The sequence below is a fragment of the Protopterus annectens genome, chromosome 11.part0 (assembly GCF_019279795.1).
Source record: "Protopterus annectens isolate FY-2018-M chromosome 11.part0, PAN1.0, whole genome shotgun sequence".
In the NCBI taxonomy this organism is placed as follows: Eukaryota; Metazoa; Chordata; order Ceratodontiformes; family Protopteridae; genus Protopterus; species Protopterus annectens.
Genome location: NC_056745.1, coordinates 1,461,921,805 through 1,461,946,016, shown reverse-complemented (window position 1 = coordinate 1,461,946,016; position 24,212 = coordinate 1,461,921,805). Strand labels below are relative to the sequence as shown.

The following is a 24,212-nucleotide window of genomic DNA, read 5'->3' as shown; positions in this document are numbered from 1 at the left end:
ACAGAACAGAAGGTGACATCAGTCATCTATGCTATACACATTGATGTACCGTTATACTCTACAGTCAACAGTATGTTAATTGTGCTATTTTGCAGGGGGACTATGCCCCCTACACCTCTTGTACGTTAAATATACCAACTCCCTGATCACACTACAGTGAGGAAATGGGCTAATTCCTTGTTCCTCACTTAACCATGATCTCCCTGCACAATGTCGAATCCAAATACTGAAACTACACTACCCATTCTCTGTAGTGTAGTCGATGTATTTTGGTTTGGCATTCTGCTACTTGAAAACTGCTTTTGACCACATGCCGGTCGACCAATGCAGTTTACAAGTTTTGAATCTAACCCTACTCATATATATATATATATATATATATATATATATATATATATATATATATATATATATATATATAAATATATATATATATATATATATATATATATATATATATATATACATATACATATATACACACACCCACACACACACACACACACACACACACACACACACATATATATATATATATATATATATATATATATATATATATATATATAAAAGGTTCTTATTACGATCGAAGATCCCTTTAGGCGAATATGAAGATGTTGAAGCGTATTGCGTGAAGTACGTAAACCCCGAATGGTCAAAACTGCGAATTTCAAAATGTCAATTTGTTTTGGTTGACCCGTCTGCGGTATAGCTCCGTAGGGTAAGTGTGCGATAGATAGGACTTTAGTGTTAGGATTTGGGTTAAGGTAAGTGCATAGATAGGTAATGTATGTAAGAGTTAGTGTAGTGTTAGGTGTAGGGTTTTTTTAAGTGTATGTATGTGTATTATTTATTTTGTTTAGGTGTATGTCTCTAGTGGATGTGTGCGGTAGTTATGGACCTTAGGGTTAGGGAGGGGTTAAGGAGAGTGCATAGATAGTTGTGTTTGTGGAGTTTAGTGTAGTGTTTGAGGTAGGGTTTTGGTGCTTTAGTTTAGGTTAGAAGTAGGGTTTGGTTAGTGTATGTATGTGGTTTATTTATTTTGTTTGGGTAGGTAGTATGTAGCGGGTGGTGGGGTTGGCCGACTATGACAGTTCGATATTTTTTTTTTGCGGTTTAGTGTGTTCGAGATTTTTGCAGTTCGTGGTATAGGGGTCAATGTTTTAGTATTCGCGCATAGGGTTTTTCGCTTTGGTAATATAGACCCACATATATATATATATATATATATATATATATATATATATATATATATATATATATATGTATATATATATATCTATATCTATGTGTGTACATTATTGATTGAACAAGCACAACATTGATATCTGTTTGACACCATTTGGTTGACTGAAACAAATGGTCGTCATGTAAAAAAGTGTGACAATTCCAGAGTAGGAGAATATTCCCTTCCCCATGGATTGTGCAATCTCAGACTTAGCGTAGCTACACTGCTGGGTGTGTGTGTGGTGGGGTGCTTGTCACCCTCCAAAAATAGTTGCAATTTGTTTAGACTACTCCTGGGAGCATGCGCATTACATGCTGCCATTCCATGTTTCAGCATTTGTACAGTGTTCATAATGACAGCATCATAGGTTCATAGGTGTGTAGTAGGCTAATGGCCCTGGAGCCTTTACAAGCCTAGCCCATAGACGTGCCCTAGCATCATGTCACCCAACGTTAGTTCCCAGTGCCTTTATCAAGTACAGCCACTGGAGTGGTCCCCAGGGTGAACTTTCTATTTCCCATCCACGCATCAAAATTTCTCTTGAAGATGGCCAGTGAGGTGCTCTGCTTGACATGTATGGGAAGGCTGTTCCAGAGTATGGGCAGTCTGTGGATTATGAACCTGTCCTTCCAGCATGTTCTTTTGATTGTGGTAATGAAGTTGAGGTCTCTGGAGTGTGTGGTGCAGAGGGACTTCTTTAGATGTAGCACTTCTAACACAGCTGGGTCAGACATGGCTTTGTAAGTCATGCAGAGATCACCTCTTAGTAGACGATATAAGACAGAGAATAGCTGGAGTTTTTTGAGTCTGTTAATGTAGGACATGTGTTTAAGGTCTAGGATTCTCTTTGTGAGGTGTTGCATGTATCTAGTGAGGTACATGCCAAATGGGACATTATACTTGATGATTGGCCTATTGAGGGAAGAGTAAAGAGAGATGATGAACTCTTTCTTCCCTGATGCAAAACCCTTGGTAATGAGATATGCCACACAAAAGGACTTTCTGACCACAGTGGCAATGTGGTGGTTGAAGGAGAGGTTGCTGTCAACCTGTGTCCCCAGATCTCTTATAACACCTTCAGTGTTCAGTGGGCTTCCATCGATGTGGTAATTAGTGAGAACTGAGTTTTTCCCAAATTGGATGAGGACGCATTTTTTGGCATTAAGCTTAAGGTCATGGTTTCGACACCAGTCATTCGTCTCAGTGAGGCATTTCTGTAGGATGCTTGTTTGATTGATAACAGTAATCAAAATATATGTATGTATAGATAGATGGATAAATATGTATGTTTGTATGAGTCACAGGAAAAGATCAAATGTTCAATTAGTCCGTTATTTGTCTTTTGTGTTCATAAAGTCAAAAGTGCTTTTTCACAGAAAGCACATGACTTGGGGGATAAGTATCGATTTGGGGATAAAATGGGGTGTGTGTATGTATGTGTGAATGTGTCAGAGTTAGGGTATGGGGTTAGATATGGATATAGCTTATCAGAATATTTGTGGGAGCCTGTAAATGTTATTATTACAGTAGAGATTAAGTTACGTGATAGGTGTGTTGTATGGGCTTGTCAGTATTATTCAATGTGTTTTGTATTTGAGATGTCACATACAATGGTAGTGTCACCCCCCCTTCAACACCTTATTCATGTCTTCTGACCTTATCCCAAACCCTGCTCCTTCCCAAGCCCAGCACTCCACATTGCCTTAAAAAAACCTTTCTCTAATAGTTCAACTAACCAAGACACTTGGATACAGAACAGCCACATACAAACACCCACTACCTTAAAACTATCCCCTAACTGAACCCTAACTCAAACCCTAATAGCAAACACTTAAACAACCACACCCTGCCTCACCAACACACTCCTAAAAGTATCCCCTTACTTCACCCTAACCCTAACCTTCACCTGCAAACACATACATACACACTTCTATATCTCATACACACCCACTTAGCTTTTTCAGCAAACACGACATTCAGTCAGCTGGATGACTTGATAAAGTGCCCAACAAAAAAAGGACCTGCAGTGGACATTGTCAACAGTTTGAGCAGTTAACAGTCTATCTGTCTACCCATCTACCTATCTATCTGTCTATCTATCTATCTATCTATCTATCTATCTATCTATCTATCTAATGTCAATCTATCTATCTATCTATCTATCTATCTATCTATCTATCTATCTATCTATCTATCTATCTATCTACCGATCTATGTACATCTGTCTATCTATCTGGGTACAATACTTGAGAAATGCTGAAATTCATTACTGCAGTATTTTGTGATCTTGTCAATTGTTGCATAGTAATCTTGTTTTGATATGCATATTAGTTGACTAAACTGCATATTCATAAACTCACACACACACACACACACACACACACACACACACACACACACACACACACACACACACACACACACACACACACGCACATGCACACACGCACACACACACACACACACACACACACACACACACACACACACACACACACACACACACACACACACACACACACACACAGGGTTCACTTCACTTCTCTCTTACTGTCAGTTCATAGACAAAGTGAAATGTTTGGGACATTTGTTACAAAAGGCTGACTGTGTGTGTGGCTTTGGGATTTTAATGTTGAAGGTTGCGGACATGCCAAAAGCTTTGGCATTAGGGGTAGCAGTGTGTGTGAGAGTGCCTGTTCATTAGAGTTAGAGCAGAGATTTAATGTGTGCTGCTGAAGTTGATGTCGGCCTGACTGTCTTGTGTAATGCTAGTAGTGCAGAAAGGGTTTTTGCTAAGGTAAGGTGCAGGGCTGGGGTTAGGAACAGTGACAGAATTGGGGTGCTGGGGTTAGAAACAGGGGCAGGGATAGGGCTGGATTTAGGAACAGGGGTGGGGTTAAGGCTGGGGTTAGAGACAGGCAGGGTTAGGACTGGGTCAGGAAAGGGGTTAAGGCTGGGGTTAGGAACAGGGGCAGGGTTAGGGTTAAGGAGAGGGGCATGATTAGGGCTGGGGTGAGGAACAGGGTTGGGGTTAGGAACAGGGATGGGGTGGTGTTAGGACTGGGGTTAGAGATGGGCAGGGTTAGGACTGGGTCAGGAACAGGAGCAAGGTTAGGGATGAGGTTAGGAACAGGGGCAGGTTTAGGGTAAGGGAGAGGGGCATGGTTAGGGCTGGGGTTAGAAACAGGGGTGTGGTTAGGGCTGGGGTTAGGAACAGAGGTGGAGTTAGGGTTGGGTTAGAGATGGGCAGGGTTAGGACTGAGTCAGGAACAGGGGCAGGGTTAGGGTTAGGTTTAGGGAGAGGGGTATGATTAGGGCTGGGGTTAGGAACAGGGGTATGGTTAGGGCTGGGGTTAGGGCTGAGGTTTGGAATAGTGGTGAGGTTAGGGCTGGGGTTAGGAACATGCAGGGGCAGGGTTAGGACTGGAATTAGGAAGAGAGGCAGGGTTAGGGCTGGGGTTAGGAACAGGGGTGGGGTTAGGGCTGGGGTTAGGAACAGGGGTGGGGTTAGGACTGAGGTTAGGAACAGGAGTGGGGTTAGGACTGAGGTTAGGGACAGGGGTGGAGTTAAGACTGGGTTAGGAACAGAGGCAGGGCTGGGGTTAGCAACAGGGGCAGGGTTAAGGCTGGAGTTAGGAACAGGAGCACGGTTACAGCTTGAGTTAGGAACATGGGGAGGGTTAGAGCTGGGGTTAGGAACAGGGGCAGAGTAAGGGCTGGGATTCGGAATATAGGTGGGGTTAGGCCTGGGTTAGGAACAGGGCATGGTTAGAGCTAGTGTTAGGAATAGGGGCAGCATTAGGGCTGGGGGTAGTACACATCAGTAAGGTGTGTTATATATAAATATGTACATGTATGTGCATGTGCATATATACATCTACATATATGTGTATGATATATATATAAATTTTACACATGCACACACACACACACACACACACACATATATATATATATATATATATATATATATATACATACATATATATATATATAGCTATAGGTATAGGTACAGATATATGTAGTTGCAGTTAAAAATGTTGACATTACAAATTATTGACAGTTCAGAATGTAGACAGTAGAATATGCCAACAATTCAGAAGACAGAGCTAAGTGGATTAGTACTGGTGTTGACAGGTTTGGTTTGGAGTAAGTGTTAAGCAAGAGGATTGCATTCATTTTGCACATTTTTCTGGTGTATGTTTATGTGTCTGAGTATTTCTTGAGTAGTTGTAATGTTACAGAAACGGTTTTCTAAGATAAGGCACAGAGATATGGCTAGAGTTAGAGTTAGCACTCGTTAGTAAGATGGTGCAGGGGTACTCAACTCTGCTAGGGTTTGACATAATGGTTAATGTATCTACATTATAGACAAGAGATACAGGGTTTGATCCTCATCACAGGATGTTAGATAAAGCTTAAAATGGTTCACAAGGGCAGATAGCCTGGATTCTGTCAGCAGCATCATTATGTGCCTTAACTCACTGATACTTCTGATGCTGTGAGATATGCATTCTGTCTTCTTATTGGTAGGAGGTATATGCTGTACAGCTGACTTTTTAGCCTTACTAAGAGATGCCACATTTGATATTTAAAGTACAGTTGCCACCAGTATGACCGGTATTGACACAATATTGGTGATACCAATAAACATCTTGCCAGCTAAACTGTACAAAATTTTGAGCAGTTTAAAACAAGGTAGAAATCTTTATACTTGAAGAATCTTGTAGTAATCACTGCAAAAAAGATGTCACTATTCTGAATAAGTTCCATGAACTTTTTAATGCAGGAATCAGAGATCTCATGCCACTTTCTGGTACAGACTAACTATGAAGCCATCTACAGAAAGGAAGGACACAGACACTGAGAATATGGTGCCACTGCAGTTCAGCAGTTCACTGGAGTTATTTAAAAAGTAGCAGGTGAATACACTCTCTCCTTTCTCCTCTTTGTCCAGTTACTGTATTTATTGTATTGGGAGCAGGAATGTGCACCTACACCTAGACTGAGGTGATATCCATTTCTGTATTTCCTTTGTTCATAATCATTTGTATGTTCATATCTTTGAATATGGTAATGCTACCTATAGGAATTCACATGTGGGCTTTTTTAGGAAGGTCACCAAGGCAACTGATGATGGAAAATGGTGCATACCACCTATCTGGGCTTGGCTAAGGCATTCAATGCAATACTCAACTTGGGTAGAGTTTATAAACTCAGAAATGGGTATAAATCCCTACCTAACTTACTGGATTGCCAGCTGGCTTACAGATATGACCCAGCAATTCAGAATTGGTGAGACCACCACTGCTAAGAGACCAGTCATCAGTAGGGTATCTCAGAGCACAGTGCTGCAACCACTCCTACTTCTCAGAAGTAAAGGCTAATGTCAATGGTCTTTGGCTGATCACGTTTGCAGATGATTTCAGACTGGGTGCCATCATAGATTTCCCCATGACACAAACATCTTACAAGAGTGTCTAACACAGACAAATGACTGGTGCCAAAGTCACAGATTAAAGCACAATGCCAAGAAATGCATTATAGTGCCTTTCAGAAAACTGCCACCCAGGCTAATTACTCCATTGAAAAGACATCCCTATAATCAGACCCATCATTTAGTATAATGCCCCTTCTACATGTACCTGACCAGACATATGCAACGGATGGAATGTTCAACTAGTTTAGACCAGTTTACAGGCATTGCTGTATTCTGGGCTGTGGTGTAGTTCCTGTGTTGTCCATTACCTTACTTGGATAGAAGGAAGTTTCTTTGCTCACCAGTGGGAGTGGGGAGCCTTGAACAGTCTACCTGTCCCTGTAGGAAGTGACCTCAGCACAAGAACTGTAGTAATTTGTTGTTTTAGACCATTTATAGCTCTTTTGTAGTTCCCTGTTTAAAATCTGCGTTTGCGCGGCTTTGCGCGTTTGTGCGCATAGTGCAGTGCCGGTTAAACAAGGTTAAACTTCTTCTGGCTCCACCAAGTCTGCTCTTCAAATTTTCCCTTAAGGAAGCTCTACTCTTTGTATAATCAGACTACTCACTATATTATAAGCCTAGCACTTGTTCTCAAAACTTCTCTACTAAGTAAGCACTCTCGTACTAAGTAAAGCACTACATCCACCTACCACCCCTGTGAATATCCACTTCCCTTAAAGGCACAGCACTCCCTTATACTGTTCTAGCATGTCGAGTGGTAGATTACTGGCATCCTCTCCAGTTCAGCTGGTTAATCTGGGTATCTTCAGACAATGCTACAATTGTTTCATGTACACAGACAACCCTCTCCTCCTCCCAACAAACGCAAATACATGTGAGAGATGCAACTATATAGCCAAGCTGGAGGCTGAACTCTCTCAACTCAGGGCTGGCATGACCAGACAGGAGGAGATGGTAACCACACACACAACAAACCCAGTCCCACATAGACCTACCACAACTGCAAACCAAACACATAAAAACACAAAGACATACTCGGAGGCTCTAATAGAAAAACTTACCAAAACAACAGAGGCTCCCAAAGCAGACATCCAAAAATCCACCACCTCAAAACAAAACACATGCAACACATACTTCAATAAATCAGTGTGTCAACCAATCACAGCCCTTAAGGCCAAACACCATGCCTGATACACTAGTAATAGGTGACTGTATAGTCAGACACACTGATGTCCCGCTTACCAGGCTGAACAAGGAGAGGGTGACTGTGAGCTGCCTATCGGGAGCTAGGATCCGCCACATAACACACGCACTCAGGTCACTCCAAAGCAAGTACAAATATGACTCCATCATTGTCCATGCTGGCGTGAATGACCTGAGACGTACCTCCCTGGACTACATGAAAAGAGACATAGAGGAGCTCTCCGATTATGTAGCCCAGGCTGGTATGACCCTGACCTTGAGCAGCATCTTGCCCTCACCAAGAATGATGCCACAATACAAAGACAAAATGATCAGCTTTAATAATTGGCTCAAGTACTGGTGTCATTCTAAGGGGATACAATGTCTGTCTGCCTGGGATGACATGTTGGACAAGCCATGCTGCTTCGCAAGGGATGGCTTACACCTGTCACCATTGGGCTTCCGGATATTGGCTAAGGCTCTTGCCACCCCCATAGTGCCTTTTTTAGGCAAGGCTCAAAAGACAAACCCACCTCCTTAGAAAACAAAAATGGAAAAAAACTAAGGGTAATGCTGCTCAACACCAGAAGTCTAAATCTCAAGATGCAGGCACTCGATGCACTCCTCAGCATGGAGAACATCGACATCTGTGCAGTAACTGAAACCTGGTTCAAGGATCCTGAGAGCACCCCAGTGCTACCAGGCTATACCTCATATCATGCTTTTCGGCCCCAAAACCCGGGCCGAACCACAAAGGGAGGGGGAGTGTCCATATTCATCAAGGGCACCCACACCTCCAGGTTAGTAGCAACACATGAAGCATCAGTGACCATACAGGTGCAACTAACCAAAGGCAAAACTGCTATACAACTGGTAGCATGTTACAGACCACCCTCCCAATCTCAGGAACCCCACTCAGCCTTCCTGAAGACATTGGAGGATATGAATGTATCACAAAATACCATCATACTGGGAGACTTCAACTACCCAAACATAGATTGGGTACATTATTCTAGCCCTAACACCCTAGCCCAAATGTTCCTGGAATTCATAAATTCAAATGCACTGGAACAACTAGTCACCTCTCCCACTAGGGGAGATAATATACTAGACCTGATCATCACAAACATGGGGACAAAATGCTCCACACCGGAGGTATACCCCTCACTAGTGAGATCTGACCACAAACTAATCACCCTGGATATACATATCCCACCTTCACCCCAGCACAAAAGACCACAGTGAAAAACTTCTCAAAAGCAGACTTCACTCTTCTTAAGACTGAGATGGTATCCTTTAAGCCCACTGGGCCAGTGGATACCACATCCCACAATGCCGAATCCTTCACAAATGCTTTCTATGGACATCTCCAAGAATGCATGGATCATGCAATCCCAAATAAATCCAAGTCCCTCTCCACCAAAGGCAAGCGTCCTGTCTGGTGGACCTCAGCCATTAACAAATTATATAACAAAAGAAGGAAGCTACTGCACGTCAGAGCAAAATCCCATAAAGGGAAGACATCTCTGATCAACATTAGCAGAAAACTACGTTCTCTCATAAAAACATCCAAGGCCAACTTTGAGAAAAAAATCGCTAAGGACACTAAAGATAACCACAAAGCCTTCTTCAGCTATGTTAGAAACCTGGGTGGAAACCCTCAGATATGCTCAGAGTTAGTTCACAACAACAAAAAATACACTGAACCCACAGATATTGCCAACATTCTGGCTGACAGGTTCAGTGCAAATTTCTCCCCTCCCTCACCCCCAAAAGAAGAAATACTTATCCCAGCTGAATGTAATCTCCCTGTCATCTCAGATGTCCAAGTGAGAACCACCCTCAACAAAGCTAAAAACACAGCATCAATGGGACCTGACGGTATCCCAAGTTGCGTGCTACGTGAACTCCAAGAGGAGCTAAACACGCACATAAAAATGCTATTTAACCTTAGCCTTACTACAGGATATGTACCTGAACACTGGCGTACAGCAACAGTGGTCCCACTCCACAAAGGGGGCACCTCTACAGACCCTGGGAACTACCGCCCCATAAGCTTAACCAGCCTGGTCTGCAAAGCTATGGAAAGAATCATTATGGAACTCATAAACGGAGACATAGGGGACCTACAGACACTTGACCCCACCCAGTTCGGCTTTGTAAAGGGCAGATCTTGCCTTTTGAACCTGGTTGACTTTTTCAAAACAGTCACTAGAGCCATTGATGAGGGCAAAGCAGTCCATACAGCCTACCTGGACTTGGCTAAGACCTTCGACACAACACCCCACTCAGGCATCAGAGATGAGCTCAACAGCTTAAACGTAAACCCTTTTGTCACTAGATGGGTTGCAAACTGGCTAAAGGACAGAACCCATAAAATTAAAATCACTGGAGCAATGTCAGACTCAAAGCCAGTCACAAGTGGTGTCCCACAGGGATCTGTCCTGGCACCCCTCTTGTTCGGCATTTATTTCTCAGATGTTAAAGCAAACATGGGAGGGTTGTGGCTGACAAAGTTTGCAGATGACTGCAAACTAGGCGCCATAGTCGATACACCAGCGGACACATACATCCTACAAAAAGGCCTCACAGAAACGGACAACTGGTGCCGGAGTCACGGCCTTAAACTAAATGCCAAAAATATATAGTCATCCCCTTTGGGAAAAACAAAGTACTCACAAATTATCACATAGACAGCAACCCACTGAGTACGGAAAAAGTAATCAGAGACCTAGGGACCCAAGTCGACAGTGACCTCTCATTTGACACCCACGTTGCCAAAGTGGTTAGAAAAACATTCTACCTTGCACACCTCATCATGAAGGGATTCACATCCAGATCCAAGGATGTCATTGTACCCCTATACTCCTCCCTCATCAGACCCATGATTGAGTACAATGCCCCATTTGGTATGTACCTCACCCGGCATTTGCAACAGCTGGAGAGACCACAAAAGTACCTCACCAAGAGGATCAAGGGTCTCCAACATATGTCTTTTTCTGCCAGACTAAAGAAACTTCAGCTCTATTCAGTAGCATACCGCCTGCTCAGTGGTGATCTCTGCCTGACGTACAAGGCCATGTCCAATCAGGATCTGATGAACATGCTCCACCTCAAAAAATCCAAATCCATCAGGACCATGAGAGCTTAAGACTTAAACCTCGGCACAAGTATGAATAGGACATGCTGGAGGGATAGATTCATAACCCAGAGGCTTCCCATGCCTTGGAACAAGATCCCAGTTCATATTAGGCAGAGCCCCTCACTGACTCTCTTCAAGAGAAATCTTGAAGAGTGGATGGGAGATCGTAAGTTTACCCCAGGGGTCACATCTGTATCACTGCTAGACAGGGGTACAGTAAACTAATTCTATTATATAAGGGGACCTTCATTGTGTCACTACTAGACAGAGGCACAGTATTCTAAATTTATTCTGTATATTTTTGTACCATTTCATGGGGTGGCAAAAGCCACATCACTATGGCTAGGCTTACAAATGCACCAGGGCAGATAGCCTAGTACTAAACTATGAAACTATGAAACTATGAAAGGTTCATTATCAGAAGAATCCAGCATATAAACACATTGTCCTATCTGGATTGCATTAAAGCCCCATCTCTGTACTTGGTCTCCTACAGGTTACTGAAAGGTGATATATGCCTGGCATACAAGGCATCTTTGGATCCAGCTCTGATGGACCTTTGCATATCCACAAAGCAAACAGCATCAGAACATTAGCTCCAGGGACTGAGATTTTGCTTGTGACATAAACAGGACGTGCTGGAGAGACAGATACGTGTCTCAGAGGATCCCCATGCTGTGGAACAGGCTCCCCATCCATGTGAAGAAGAGTCCATCCCTAACCCTATTTAAGCATAACCTTCAGCAATGGATGGGAAATCAGAAATTCACCCTGGGTCTGGCCCCATGTCTCTGATAGATAGAGTCAGACAGTAACTATGCCCAAAATAACACACACACACACACACAAAGAGGAGTAACTACAGACCCCAGGAACTATTGCCCCATTAGCCTGACGAGTCTGATATGCAAAGCTATGGAACACATCATCATGGAACTAATAAACAAGGATATAGGGAATATCCAAACTCTGGATCCCACACAGTATGGTTTTGTGAAGGGTAGATCATGTCTGCTCAACTTGGTCGACTTCTTTGAGTCAGTCACCAGAGCTGTGGATGAAGGCAAGGTGGTTCATACAGCCTATCTTGATCTAGCTAAGGCCTTTGATACCATTCCCCACTCAGGAATCATAGAAAACCACACTAAGCTAGCCATCAACCCCTAAGTCAGTAGGTGGGTTGCAAACTGGCTCACAGAACCCACAGTGTGAAAGTAGCTGACTCCAAGTCAGACTGCCGACCAGTCATGAGTGGAGTCCCACAGGGTTTGGCCCTTGGTCCTCTCCTGTTTGGTATTTACTTCTCTGAAGTCCAGGCCAACATGAAGTGTCTCTGGCTGACAAAGTTCACAGATGATTGCAAGTTGGGAGCTATTATTAACTCTCCAAGAAATGTTGACATCCTACAGAAAGGCCTCACTGAGACCAACAAATGGTGTCAGAACCATGGCCTTAAGCTCAATGCCAAAAAATGTGTCATCATCCACTTTGGTAAAAACCCAGTTCCCATGAATTACCACATTGACAGTCCACTGAACACAGAAGGAGTTATAAGACATCTGGGAACAAAGGTTGACAGCAACCACTCTTTTGACCACCACATTGCCACTGTGGTCATAAAGTCCTTCTATGTGGCACATCTCATTACTAAGGGTTTTACATCCAGGAAGAAAGAGGTCATCGTCTGCCTCTACGCTTCCCTCATTAGGCCAGTCATCGAGTACAATGCCCCATTTGGCATGCACCTCACCAGAAACCTGTAACAACTGGAGAGGCCACAATAGTACCTCACAAAGAGGATCCTAGTCCTTAAACACTTGTCCTATATGGGCAAACGCAAAAACCTCCAACTGTTCTCTGTCACATATCGCCTACTTAGAGGTGATCTCTGCTTGACTTACAAAGCCATGTCTGACCCAGCTCTGTTATAAATGCTACATCTAAAGAAATCCCAATCCCTCCGCACCACATGCTTCAGAAACCTCAACCTCATTATCACAATCAACAGAATATGCTGGAGGGACAGGTTCATAAAAGAGACTGCCCATGCTATGGAATAGACTTCCCATACATGTCAAGCAGATTACCTCACTGGCCCTCTTCATGAGAAATCTTGATGAGTGGATGGGAAATAGAAAATTCACCCCGGGGATAACTCCAGGGACTCTACTCAACAGAGGCACTGGGAGCTAAGGTCAGTTGGCATGATGCCAGGGTAATCCTAAATGACATACCCCCTGCTAATAAATGCCCGTGATACATAGGGACAGAATTAGGTTGGGCTGCGAGGTTAGGCTTATAAAGGCTTGCGTGCTGCATCATTTTGGATTTTTGTGGTCACTACATTGTTGCTCTGTTTTTTTTGGTTATTAGGCTTATAAAGGCCCTTGTGGTTACTATTAGTTAGCCATGAATCTATGTAGTAACCTTCCATCTAGAACTCAGTCAGAGAAAACTCCTCATGGAGGCTAAAAGCACATGCACAGTATCTGTGTTGTTTCCTGAGAATGTTGAAATATTGATAATCGTGCAACTGTTGTAAGTTCTGTATAGCCTGTTTTGATAACTGGCTGTCAAAGATTTATTGTATGTCACGTGGGTGCAGTCCAATGATTTTAGAGTCAGGTGCAGAACTACCACACAACAGACTCCTTGCATGGGTGTTCATCATTCATGGGAGGGGGGTTGCTGGAAACATGATACAGTGTGGTGTACAGGACTCTATAGTACAGAAGAATAGAGCCTAAACTGTGTCTTAGATGACTGTGTTTGACTACAGTTATAGTTCCGAAGGAATCAGCAGACAGGAACAAGAGTGAGTGGATATTATTGGCTTGTCCATCTTGGAGGGACAGAGGTGATCTGGTTCACTGCTTTTTTGCCGTCTGGTAGAGGGAGGCTTGAAGGTGAATTAACTGTACAGATGCTGGGTAAAGGTCAAGGCGACATCAATCTGCCAAACAGTTGTACCTGCTGCAGGTGGAGATCCGTGGTCATGTGGACACACATGGTCACCACAGTATCTAAAGTTGCAGGCCTCTGATTCCACAAGGGACATTTATGACCACAGAGGTGAATGGGATTAAAACAAAACTACACTAGAAAACCAGATGATGGCTCACTGATGGTCATCTCTAGGGCTCTGTATCTCTAGGCTAACAATACCGCAGGAAAAGCACTGTTCTCCCACCCCATAGCTAGAACCTGGAATAATCTCCCTCCTGCTCTGATTTCTGCCCCTACCTCTTCTCAATTTAAAAACTCACTTAGAACACACAAAGAATAAGTGGCTATGCCGATGTACTATATAAGTCCTCAAATTATTCCACTTATAGATCTCACTTCCTAATATACCTACTGTAATATATATTACAGTCTAGGTCTTCTCCTAATACTGATTGAATTTGTATACTTATTCTGTTATTAACCGTGTGTAACTATTTTTTCCTGTATATATAGGTCTTATGTCTTCTGCTGTGTACTGTATTTTAACATATTGTTTGAAAATTCTCTGTATACTGTATTTTAACATATTGTGTAAAATTTTACTTACTGTGGAGCTTTTCTCCCTGGGCCCCCGCTGAAAATAGACCTGTGTCCAGTTGGACCATCCCAGTTAACAAATGTAAAATAAATAAAATAAAAATAAAAATCTCTGACCTTCACCCTGGCAGATGCTTTCAGGATGGGAGAATGAATGGTTTGATTGGATGGCTTGGGAGTGCTTGATGTCTAGTGGGGAAGGACCAGAAAAGAATGCAATAAAATAAAGGACTTCATCTGCATTCTTATAAAGGTGACTGAGTTACGCTTCCTTTATCAGGGAGCTGCTGTAGCCTTGTTCTTGCTTAGGACTAGGAAAGTCCTGCAGTCCATTTGGATGAGGTCGAATCATCACGTCACATACAGACATCATTCCTCCCAGATCATCCTAATATGTCAGGACACCTCTAATTATTGCTAAACATTTTTCTCTGTACCTTTTAAAACTAGACATTTTTTACAAGTTCTATGTTAATAATCTCAGTATGTAAAAGGTGCTCCCAATGTGGGAATTTTATATTTTTGCTTTCTCCTTTATTCTGGAGGTCAAAGTTTGTAGGCCATACAGTATCCTCTATAGTCCTCCATAATCCAAGTCATTCAAGGAACTCTTGCCTGAGAGCACGAGTGTTTACTAGGGTAGAATTCTTAAATTTTCTACGGATTATATTGTTCTACAGTACCTGTGCCCACCAGTTTCCTTCTATTTTCCATTGTCAGGATGCACTGAATTATTTCTCTTGTGATTTTTTTTTGCTTACACTAGTTTTCTTTAAGTTGAGCACTGCAAATATTTGTAATATTTAAGAATCACAAGCTGATTACTACACCACAGGCTTAGCTACATTATGTGTTTCAACTGTGCCTTTCATAGTTCTACTGGACTCTGTCTTTAGATTTACAGATTTTTGCAAGACTGCTGTGTTAAACAGATTGTAAATCTTCAGAGGTAATTATCTGACTTATATAACAGAGGCCTAAAGAAACCCCCACAACTGACTCCTCAGTAACATGCTGGCCGATTTAAATCTGTTACAAAACAATGGTGTTTAACGTTACAATGTATGTTTTTCAGTCAGTTCATTTCCTTTGTTTCTTAAAAGTTGAAAATTTTACACATGAATACAAATTTTACTAACACTTATCTGTATTTAAAGGTGTCAACATATGATCCAGATGGAAAGTACAGGTCCAGGAAGGATCACCTAATGTGCAAAGGAATGTCTCTTTGTATTGCTTATGCATCAACAATAGGTGGAATTACTACCATCACAGGAACGTCAAGCAATTTGATTTTTGCTGAACAGTTCAATACGTAAGGAGCTGTAATTTGTAACTTTTCAGTTTTTGCACTTGTTTCCTGAATGCAAACCTATTAGCATCAAAAACACAACATTTTTTTTCTTATTCAGGCTCATGTTCTATAATTGCATCATGATGGGAAATGGTATATTAAAATAATTAATTTTAATTTTCTAACAAAATCTGAATGTTGCACTCTTCAAGCAGCCAAGTACTTAAGAAAAGAAGGATGGGACTAAAGATTATTTATTAATTTGTGTAAATCTCATCTAATGCAAAATACAAGTATTATGATACTACACATTTTAAAAATGACATAAGTATGCCAATAACTGAGCAAAAATAGTTAGTGTCTGAGATAATATATATGGTAATATGGCACAGGTCTGAATGGCTAGTGCTTAGCTATGAAGTTACGATGGGAGGCTTCAGTGCTCATACCAGGAATGACAAAAATACCTGGAAGAGTATAAATGCGAGAAAAGGTTTGCCTGAATAACATGCAAATGTTGGGTTGTTACTGTAGTTCTGTGTTAGTCATAGAATACCACAAACCAACCCATGCAAGTAAAGAACAGGTGCATGGCCAAAATTAACTAATATGCAAAGAAATGAATGCCCAGCAGTCAAGCGTCAGCACAAAATTCTTTATTTCAAAAAATAATAAATAACCAAAATAAGAGCAATTATGGCGTACTGGTTTCGGTAATAAAGTCTTCTTCGGTGCAATAATCGCACATACTCCAAACCACATCTTAAATAACAGCAATCTACACGTCATTGGTTAGTCAGAAATATTCATTAAGACCAGGAGAAAAGAGTGCTCCTAATTGGTTCATTAAGGCAACACTCAGATCTGCTCTGAGTTACAGCACAATGGCACAAAATATACAGAACCAACTGATATTGCCAACATCCTGGCAGATAGGCTCAGTGCTAACTTTACCCCCCACCCCACTCACCCCTTAAAGGGCCCATCTCTATACCAAAAGAATGCAAAGTTCCTGTAATCATGGCTGCACAGGTAAAAAACACACTCTCCAAAGCCAAGAAGACAGCATCCATGGGACCTGACAACATCCCAGGCTACGTTCTACACGAACTACAGAATGGCCTGGCATACCACCTAAGCACCATGTTCAATCATAGCCTCACCTCAGGCTTTGTGCCCACTGAATGGCGCACAGCAATGGTTATCCCACTCCACAAAGGGGGAGCCTCCATGGACCCTTGGAACTATCGCCCCATTAGCCTAATGAGCCTGGTCATGCAAGGCCATGGAACATATCATTATGGAACATATAAACAAAGATATCGGTAATCTGCAAACTCTGGACCCCACCCAGTTTGGGTTTGTAAAAGGCAGATCATGTCTCCTAAACCTGATTGACTTCTTTGAAGCAGTCACCAAAGCTGTAAACGAGGTTAAGGTGGTTCACACAGCCTATCTAGATCTCGCCAAGGCTTTTGACACCATCCCCCACTCTGCAATTATAGGTAAACTCACTAAACTAGGTATAAATCCCTATGTCACAAGATGAGTTGTCAACTGCCTCACTGACAGAACCCACACTGTGAAAGTAGCAGACTCCAAATCCGACTTCAGACCAGTGACAAGTGGAGTACCACAGGGTTCAGTCCTGGGTCTTCTCCTGCTTGGTATCTACTTTTCTGAAGTACAGGCTAACACAGAAGGTCTTTGGCTAATGAAGTTCACAGATGACTGCAAACTAGGAGCCATAATCAAAACACCTAACGATGTGGACATCCTACAAAAGGGCCTCACTGAGACAGATGCCTCGTGTTAAAGCCATGGCCTCAAGCTCAGTGCCAAAATGTGCATTATCATCCCCTTTGGTAAAAACTCTGTACCCATGAGCTACCACATAGAAGGTAGTCTACTTAACACCAAAAGTGTGATAAGAGACCTTGGGACACAGGTGGACAGCAGTCTTTCCTTTAATAATCACATCGCCAGAATAGTCAAGAAATCCTTCTACGTGGCACATCTCATCACAAAAGGTTTCTCATCCAGGAAAAAAGAGGTCATTGTTACCCTCTACTCATCACTCATTAGACCCATTATAGAGTACAATGCCCCTTTTGGTATGTACATCACAAGACATCAACAGCAATTGTTAAGGCCGCAGAAATACCTCACAAAGAGGATTACTGGCCTCAGACAGATACCCTATGCAGACTGTTTAAAAAAACTCCAGCTTTTCTCCATCGCATATCGCCTACTCAGAGGCGATCTCTGCCTAACATACAGAGCTACCTATCTATATCAAGCAAAGCTCCTCATTAGCACTCTTCAAAAAAATCTTGATGATTGGATGGGAAATAGGAAATTCATCCCAGGGATCACCTCTGTGGCTCTGCTCGACAGGGGCACAGGAAAATAATTTTCTTGGTTGGCGAAAGCCAGGGTACCTTTTTGGCTAGGCTTTTATAGGCCCTAGGGCCAATAGCCTAGTACCTACCTATGAACCTATAAGACCAGGTCATAGAATATCCATAGCAAATACCATATTAAAGCAAAAGGCTCTGCATAAGTGTTCTTCCTACCAGTTTGACAATCGTACCCTGAATCCACATACCTTGCAACAAACTTACATTACCCTTAATGAAAACAGTTGCTGTGAGTAAACGAATGCTCTAACCTTAAAAATATTCAAAATAATAATTAAAAAAATATGTATGCATGTACAGGTCCACTTCTAAATCTCGAGATCCCACAATCTCGACTTTCACAATCCCGAAGCCATAATGATGAAATTGTGGGATCTCAAAATTGTAAAACAATCGAAAAAAAAGATGACAACATTTTAAAACATGTTTTTGCAGGGGGGGCAAGCCCTCCTGCACCCACCACACCCCCTGCAACCTAAATATACTAATTCCAAGATCGCTGTACAGTGAAGAGAACGGTAATGTAGATCTCTATAAAGTGCGGAACGGGAACATTACCATTCTCTTCACTGCAGTGCGATCTCGGAGTTAGTATATTTAATTTGCAGGGGGTGTGGGGGGTGCAACCCTTGCCCCCCTACAAAAACATGTTTTTAAATGTTGTCATCTTATTATTTTTCTTTTTTTTTGTTTGTTTTACAATTTTGAGATTCCACACTCTTGACATATATATATATATTTTTTTTTTTTTTTTTGTAGAAGGAAAATTCACCCTGCATATCATGTGGGATGGATTTTCTCCCACCACTCCATACTTTATTACTCTCAATCTGAAGCTACTACAATTTGGAAAGAGTAACCAGAATGAAATTTTACAAAAATCCTGCTGTTTTTCTCAAGGCTCTCAGACCAGTCATTACATGGTACCAGGCAAACCTTCATATATCACTGTAGCACACAATGCAGGACAATAAATATGAGTTCAGGCAAAAAGTGAACAATTTGTCACTGGACACATAAAAGGAAACAACTTGGTGTCACAGTACCCTGGGCCAAAGGCAAATGATGGATTTTAATGCATGTTGCCAAATACACGATCTTGTTTTCTAATCGTGTGGGTCAAGGGAGGTCCTGAGATGTCAGCTGATTCCTACTTTGCAGTGAATTGGGTCAGATAGTTGGGGGAGTGACTCGATAAAGCTTGTAGACCCAGATGTGCCTGAGAATGCCTTGTAGAAGTTGCTGTTTAGAATAAACTCAGTTCCAACATCTGGAAGAGCCTCTTCCATATTCTGGACAAGGACACAAATTATGATTACAAAAGGATGCCGTGTGGGACTTCAGTAATTGAGATGGTAAGGAGCTGTGGATGAAACATGGTCAGTGCTTCTCACATTGGCACCCAAGTACCCTGTGGTGGATGCCAGCTGTGAGAAAAGTCATCAAGTTAAAGAAAGTTGCCTTCCATGAAAATTTTATGGGTGAGGTCTCTAAAGTGACTAATAGGTACGGATAAAAAAATTTAGTGGAGAAGTCTTCAAAATGACTTATATGTACTGATAAAAATTTTAGGGAAGAGGTCTCCAAAACGACTAATAGGTACTGATAAGCCAACAAGGCAGTAGCAGTCAGTAAAGTGAAAGGTAAGTGCTGGAAGAGATTTTGAAGGCTAAGTAGAATGGCATTTAAATGACAACAACGTGCTTCTGGCATACCATCCATCAGCTGGAGGGCAGCAGGCAGGCAGGACATTGCTTGGAGTACTGTCAGTCAATATGGTGAAATACTGACCTTGACTGGAGGCAGTGTTATAGTAGAAATGAAAAACTTCTAAAACAAGAAAATATTTGCTTTTATAGATGGCAGTCTCAGAAAGAGCTGCTGGGAGGCACATAATTGCTTTAGATGATCACACTTCAACAATTAAGCAGTCTTGAGGTAGCAAGGCTATGAATGTTGTTGAAATTTGGCCAAAAATACTGAAGGCACTGGACATTTTGCGTGCTAAGATCAACAAGCATTTACAATATTATATAGAAATGGGACAATACATCTGGACTGACAACTGGGGTGGGGTCCCCACTTTTTACAAAGGGGTACAGAAGTATGTGTTTCTGATTATACAGGAGTCATGGAACTTAGTGTAGCAGGGAAAGCCTGTGCTGGGATGCTCATAGGAAGCTACATGTGATAACTGAGTGTGATTTGGGGCAGCCAATGTGGATTCTCTAATGGTGGTAGAAAAAGTATAAACTATTTGCTACTGGAGAAATACTAAAAGGAGTGTGAGAGTTTGCCAGTAGATCTACATGTGTTTTGTGGACCTGTAGATAGCATATTACCACTGTGGGAGTTTTCTAGTACATCTGCATGTGTTTTGTGGACCTGGAGATTGCATATGACCATTATGCGAGTTTGCCAGTACATCTGCATCACATAACAGTACTGGCTCTTAGACCTGCTGCTACGTACCGTTACATGCTTGTATTTGCAGAGAGACAGCTGTACTTGCATATTTAATGTCAATTGAATACATTCAGAGTGGGTGTACAGCTCCCCACTGTTCATGATTTTTATGACAGAACAAGCCACAGCCAAGATTTGCAGTGTGTCATGTTTTGGGGACACATGGAGTGCATCTTTCTGGTTTGCAGACATTGCTGTCTTCTTGGCTTTAAGTGGCTGTGAACCACTGTTCTGAGGTAGGTCACTGCTAACTGTAAAGCAGATGGAGAGAAATTTAGTACCTCCAAATCAGAGGTCATGGTTTTCTTTTTTGCAAAACTTGGGCTGCTCTCTTATGGTAATAGGGGAGTAGATAGCCCAAACTGGGAAATGTAAATTTCTTGGGGTCTTGTTCATGAAGGAGGGTATACTGCTGGTCGATCTAAACTAAATGTATTATACAAGATGGAGATGTTGAAGACCAAGCAAAGTCACAGTATACAGCTTATGGGTCAGTTTATGCCCCAGTCCTCACTTGTGGCCATGACCTTTGGGTAGTGGTACCATATACAGCTTACTGGTCAGTTTATGCCCCAGTCCTCACTTGTGGCCATAACCTTTGGGTGGGGCACAGAGGACTGAGGCTACAGATATATGCAGTGGGAATAAGATTCCCCACACGGTTTGTAGGCACACTGTCAGTGACACAATGAGAAGATTAACAAAAAGGGTGTATCTTGGAGGACAATCCAAGGTCCTCTGGGTTGAGAGGAGTCAGTTGAGGTGATTTGTGTACCAAGTGAGGATGTTTCTAGATATTTCCCACAAAGGATATGTCATTAGAAGGAATCCCCAGGCCAGCTCTAGAAGAAACTGCCATTTTCAGGATGAGACTCAAAATTTCAACAATGCAAATTTATAAAAACAGTATTGCAGAAATAAATGTTCCTACTTTAGGAAAATGTCAGGCTAAGTATAGGAAAGCTAGAAAAGTAGGTATAATGCTGTGATGTGGCTAACAATGACAGAAATAATAAGTGGTAGTTTCATGTAACTGACATATCTGGATAAAATTTATGTGCAGATTTCCTCTTGCTGAATGCCATGAACAAGTAGCAAAATTAGAAAATGCAAAAAGGGTCTCACTTGTGTTCCTATCATTCATCTAGTAACTAGTAACCACATGTCTTTTAGTGCTACTGTATGCAGCTTTGCAAATTTAGATGTCAAAAGATGAATTAAGGAATATAATTAATACGCACTTATTTATGTTTTGGGAGGAATGTCCATGGGTTTATTGCAGAAGGAATACTGACTGTGGTACAAAACACAGTTTTTATACAAATTCAATCCTCACGCTTTTCCGGTGACATGTCAGGCTCTCCTTCATCTCTCAACTGGTCAGATTTTTGCAGATTGTCCAGACTTTTGTCTCATATGGGCGGCCACGGTGGTGCAGTGGTTAGCATTGCCGCCTCACAGCAAGAGGTTCTCTGGTTCGATCCTTGGCTGGGGTGCCTTCTGTGCGGAGTCTGCATGTCCTCCCTGTGGTCGCGTGGGTTTCCTCTGGGTGCTCCGGTTTCCTCCCACATCCCAAAGACATGCTGCAGGTGGATTGGACACTCTAAATTGGCCCTAGGTGTGCGTGTGAGTGTGCCTTCTGTGGAAGGTTGGGCACCGGGCTGGCAACTCGACACTGTAAAACTCCACTGCCAATCAATGTGCGGACAAGGTGATCCGCTGTGGCGACCCCTAACCGGGAAAAGCCGAAAGAAGAAGAAGAAGAAGTCCAGACTTTTGTCTCATATTTCTGGTCAGTTCCTCATAAATTTTGTGGTTTTCTGACAACTCACTTAAGACTGAAGTAATTAAATAATGACATTCATTTGAATTTTAGACTTCATATCTTTTTGAAAATGTAAAATAATACAAATATTTCTGTTATAAACTTAGAAAGCTGTTAGAATAACAGGATTTGTATTAGCATGCATTTTTCTGAAGGATATTAAGTCTGAAACTCAAACATTTGTCATTATTTGGTCATTATTTAGTGACTTAAGTCCTCCACAATTTGCCAGAAAACTACAGATTTTATGAGGAACAGACCAAATATCTGAGGCAAAAATCTGGACATTCTGTGAAAATCTGTACAGTTGAGAGGTATGCTAGCAACTTTCTAAGTTTATAAGAGTGATACTTAACAACTGTCCCTATTGTTGGCCTTTGTCACCCCATTATTTTAGGCTTTGTCCAGTTTTCTTGTGCTAAGAGGTTGAGAGGTATATGATGGCTCAGTTACTTTTGTCAAAATGGTATAGAAAACAACAAAGGCCATGGGAAGACTTCAGGAAAGGAAAACAAGTTTCCCTGGAAAGATGGCTGACATGATCCCAGCTACCCATAAATACTAAGGAATCTTAACTTATTTTCTTTGGCATCTCTTCATGAAAACCGTAACAATCTCAGTATTATCTGTCATAACAACATCACCATACCACCATGTAATGTACAGCTCATGTGAAACCATTATATCAACATCACCACACCACCATGTAATGTACAGCTCATGTGAAACCATTATATCAACATCACCACACCACCATGTAATGTACAGCTCATGTGAAGCCATTATATCAACATCACCACACCACCATGTAATGTACAGCTCATGTGAAGCCATTATATCAACATCACCACACCACCATGTAATGTATAGCTCATGTGAAGCCATTATATCAACATCACCACACCACCGTGTAATGTGTAGCTCATGTGAAGCCATTATATCAACACCACCACACCACCATGTAATGTACAGCTCATGTGAAACCATTATATCAACATCACCACACCACCATGTAATGTATAGCTCATGTGAAACCAGTATATCAACATCACCACACCACCATGTAATGTATAGCTCATGTGAAGCCATTATATCAACATCACCACACCACCATGTAATGTACAGCTCATGTGAAGCCATTGTATCAACATCACCACACCACCATGTAATGTACAGCTCATGTGAAGCCATTATATCAACATCACCACACCACCATGTAATGTACAGCTCATGTGAAACCATTATATCAACATCACCACACCACCATGTAATGTACAGCTCATGTGAAACCATTATATCAACATCACCACACCACCATGTAATGTACAGCTCATGTGAAACCATTATATCAACATCACCACACCACCATGTAATGTACAGCTCATGTGAAACCATTATATCAACATCACCACACCACCATGTAATGTACAGCTCATGTGAAACCATTATATCAACATCACCACACCACCATGTAATGTACAGCTCATGTGAAGCCATTATATCAACATCACCACACCACCATGTAATGTACAGCTCATGTGAAGCCATTATATCAACATCACCACACCACCGTGTAATGTATAGCTCATGTGAAGCCATTATATCAACACCACCACACCACCATGTAATGTACAGCTCATGTGAAGCCATTATATCAACATCACCACACCAC

The 24,212-nt window shown here is 41.8% G+C and overlaps 1 protein-coding gene across 1 annotated transcript in view; it reads left to right on the top strand.

The window, feature by feature from the left end:
• The window catches only part of SLC13A1 (solute carrier family 13 member 1), a 237,547-nt gene that overhangs the window by 160,843 nt on the left and 52,492 nt on the right, over positions 1-24,212 (top strand). The window contains exon 7 of the mRNA XM_044087327.1: positions 15,693-15,850. Within this exon, the coding sequence (XP_043943262.1) occupies positions 15,693-15,850 (158 nt within the window). The remainder of the gene's footprint in view (positions 1-15,692; positions 15,851-24,212) is intronic.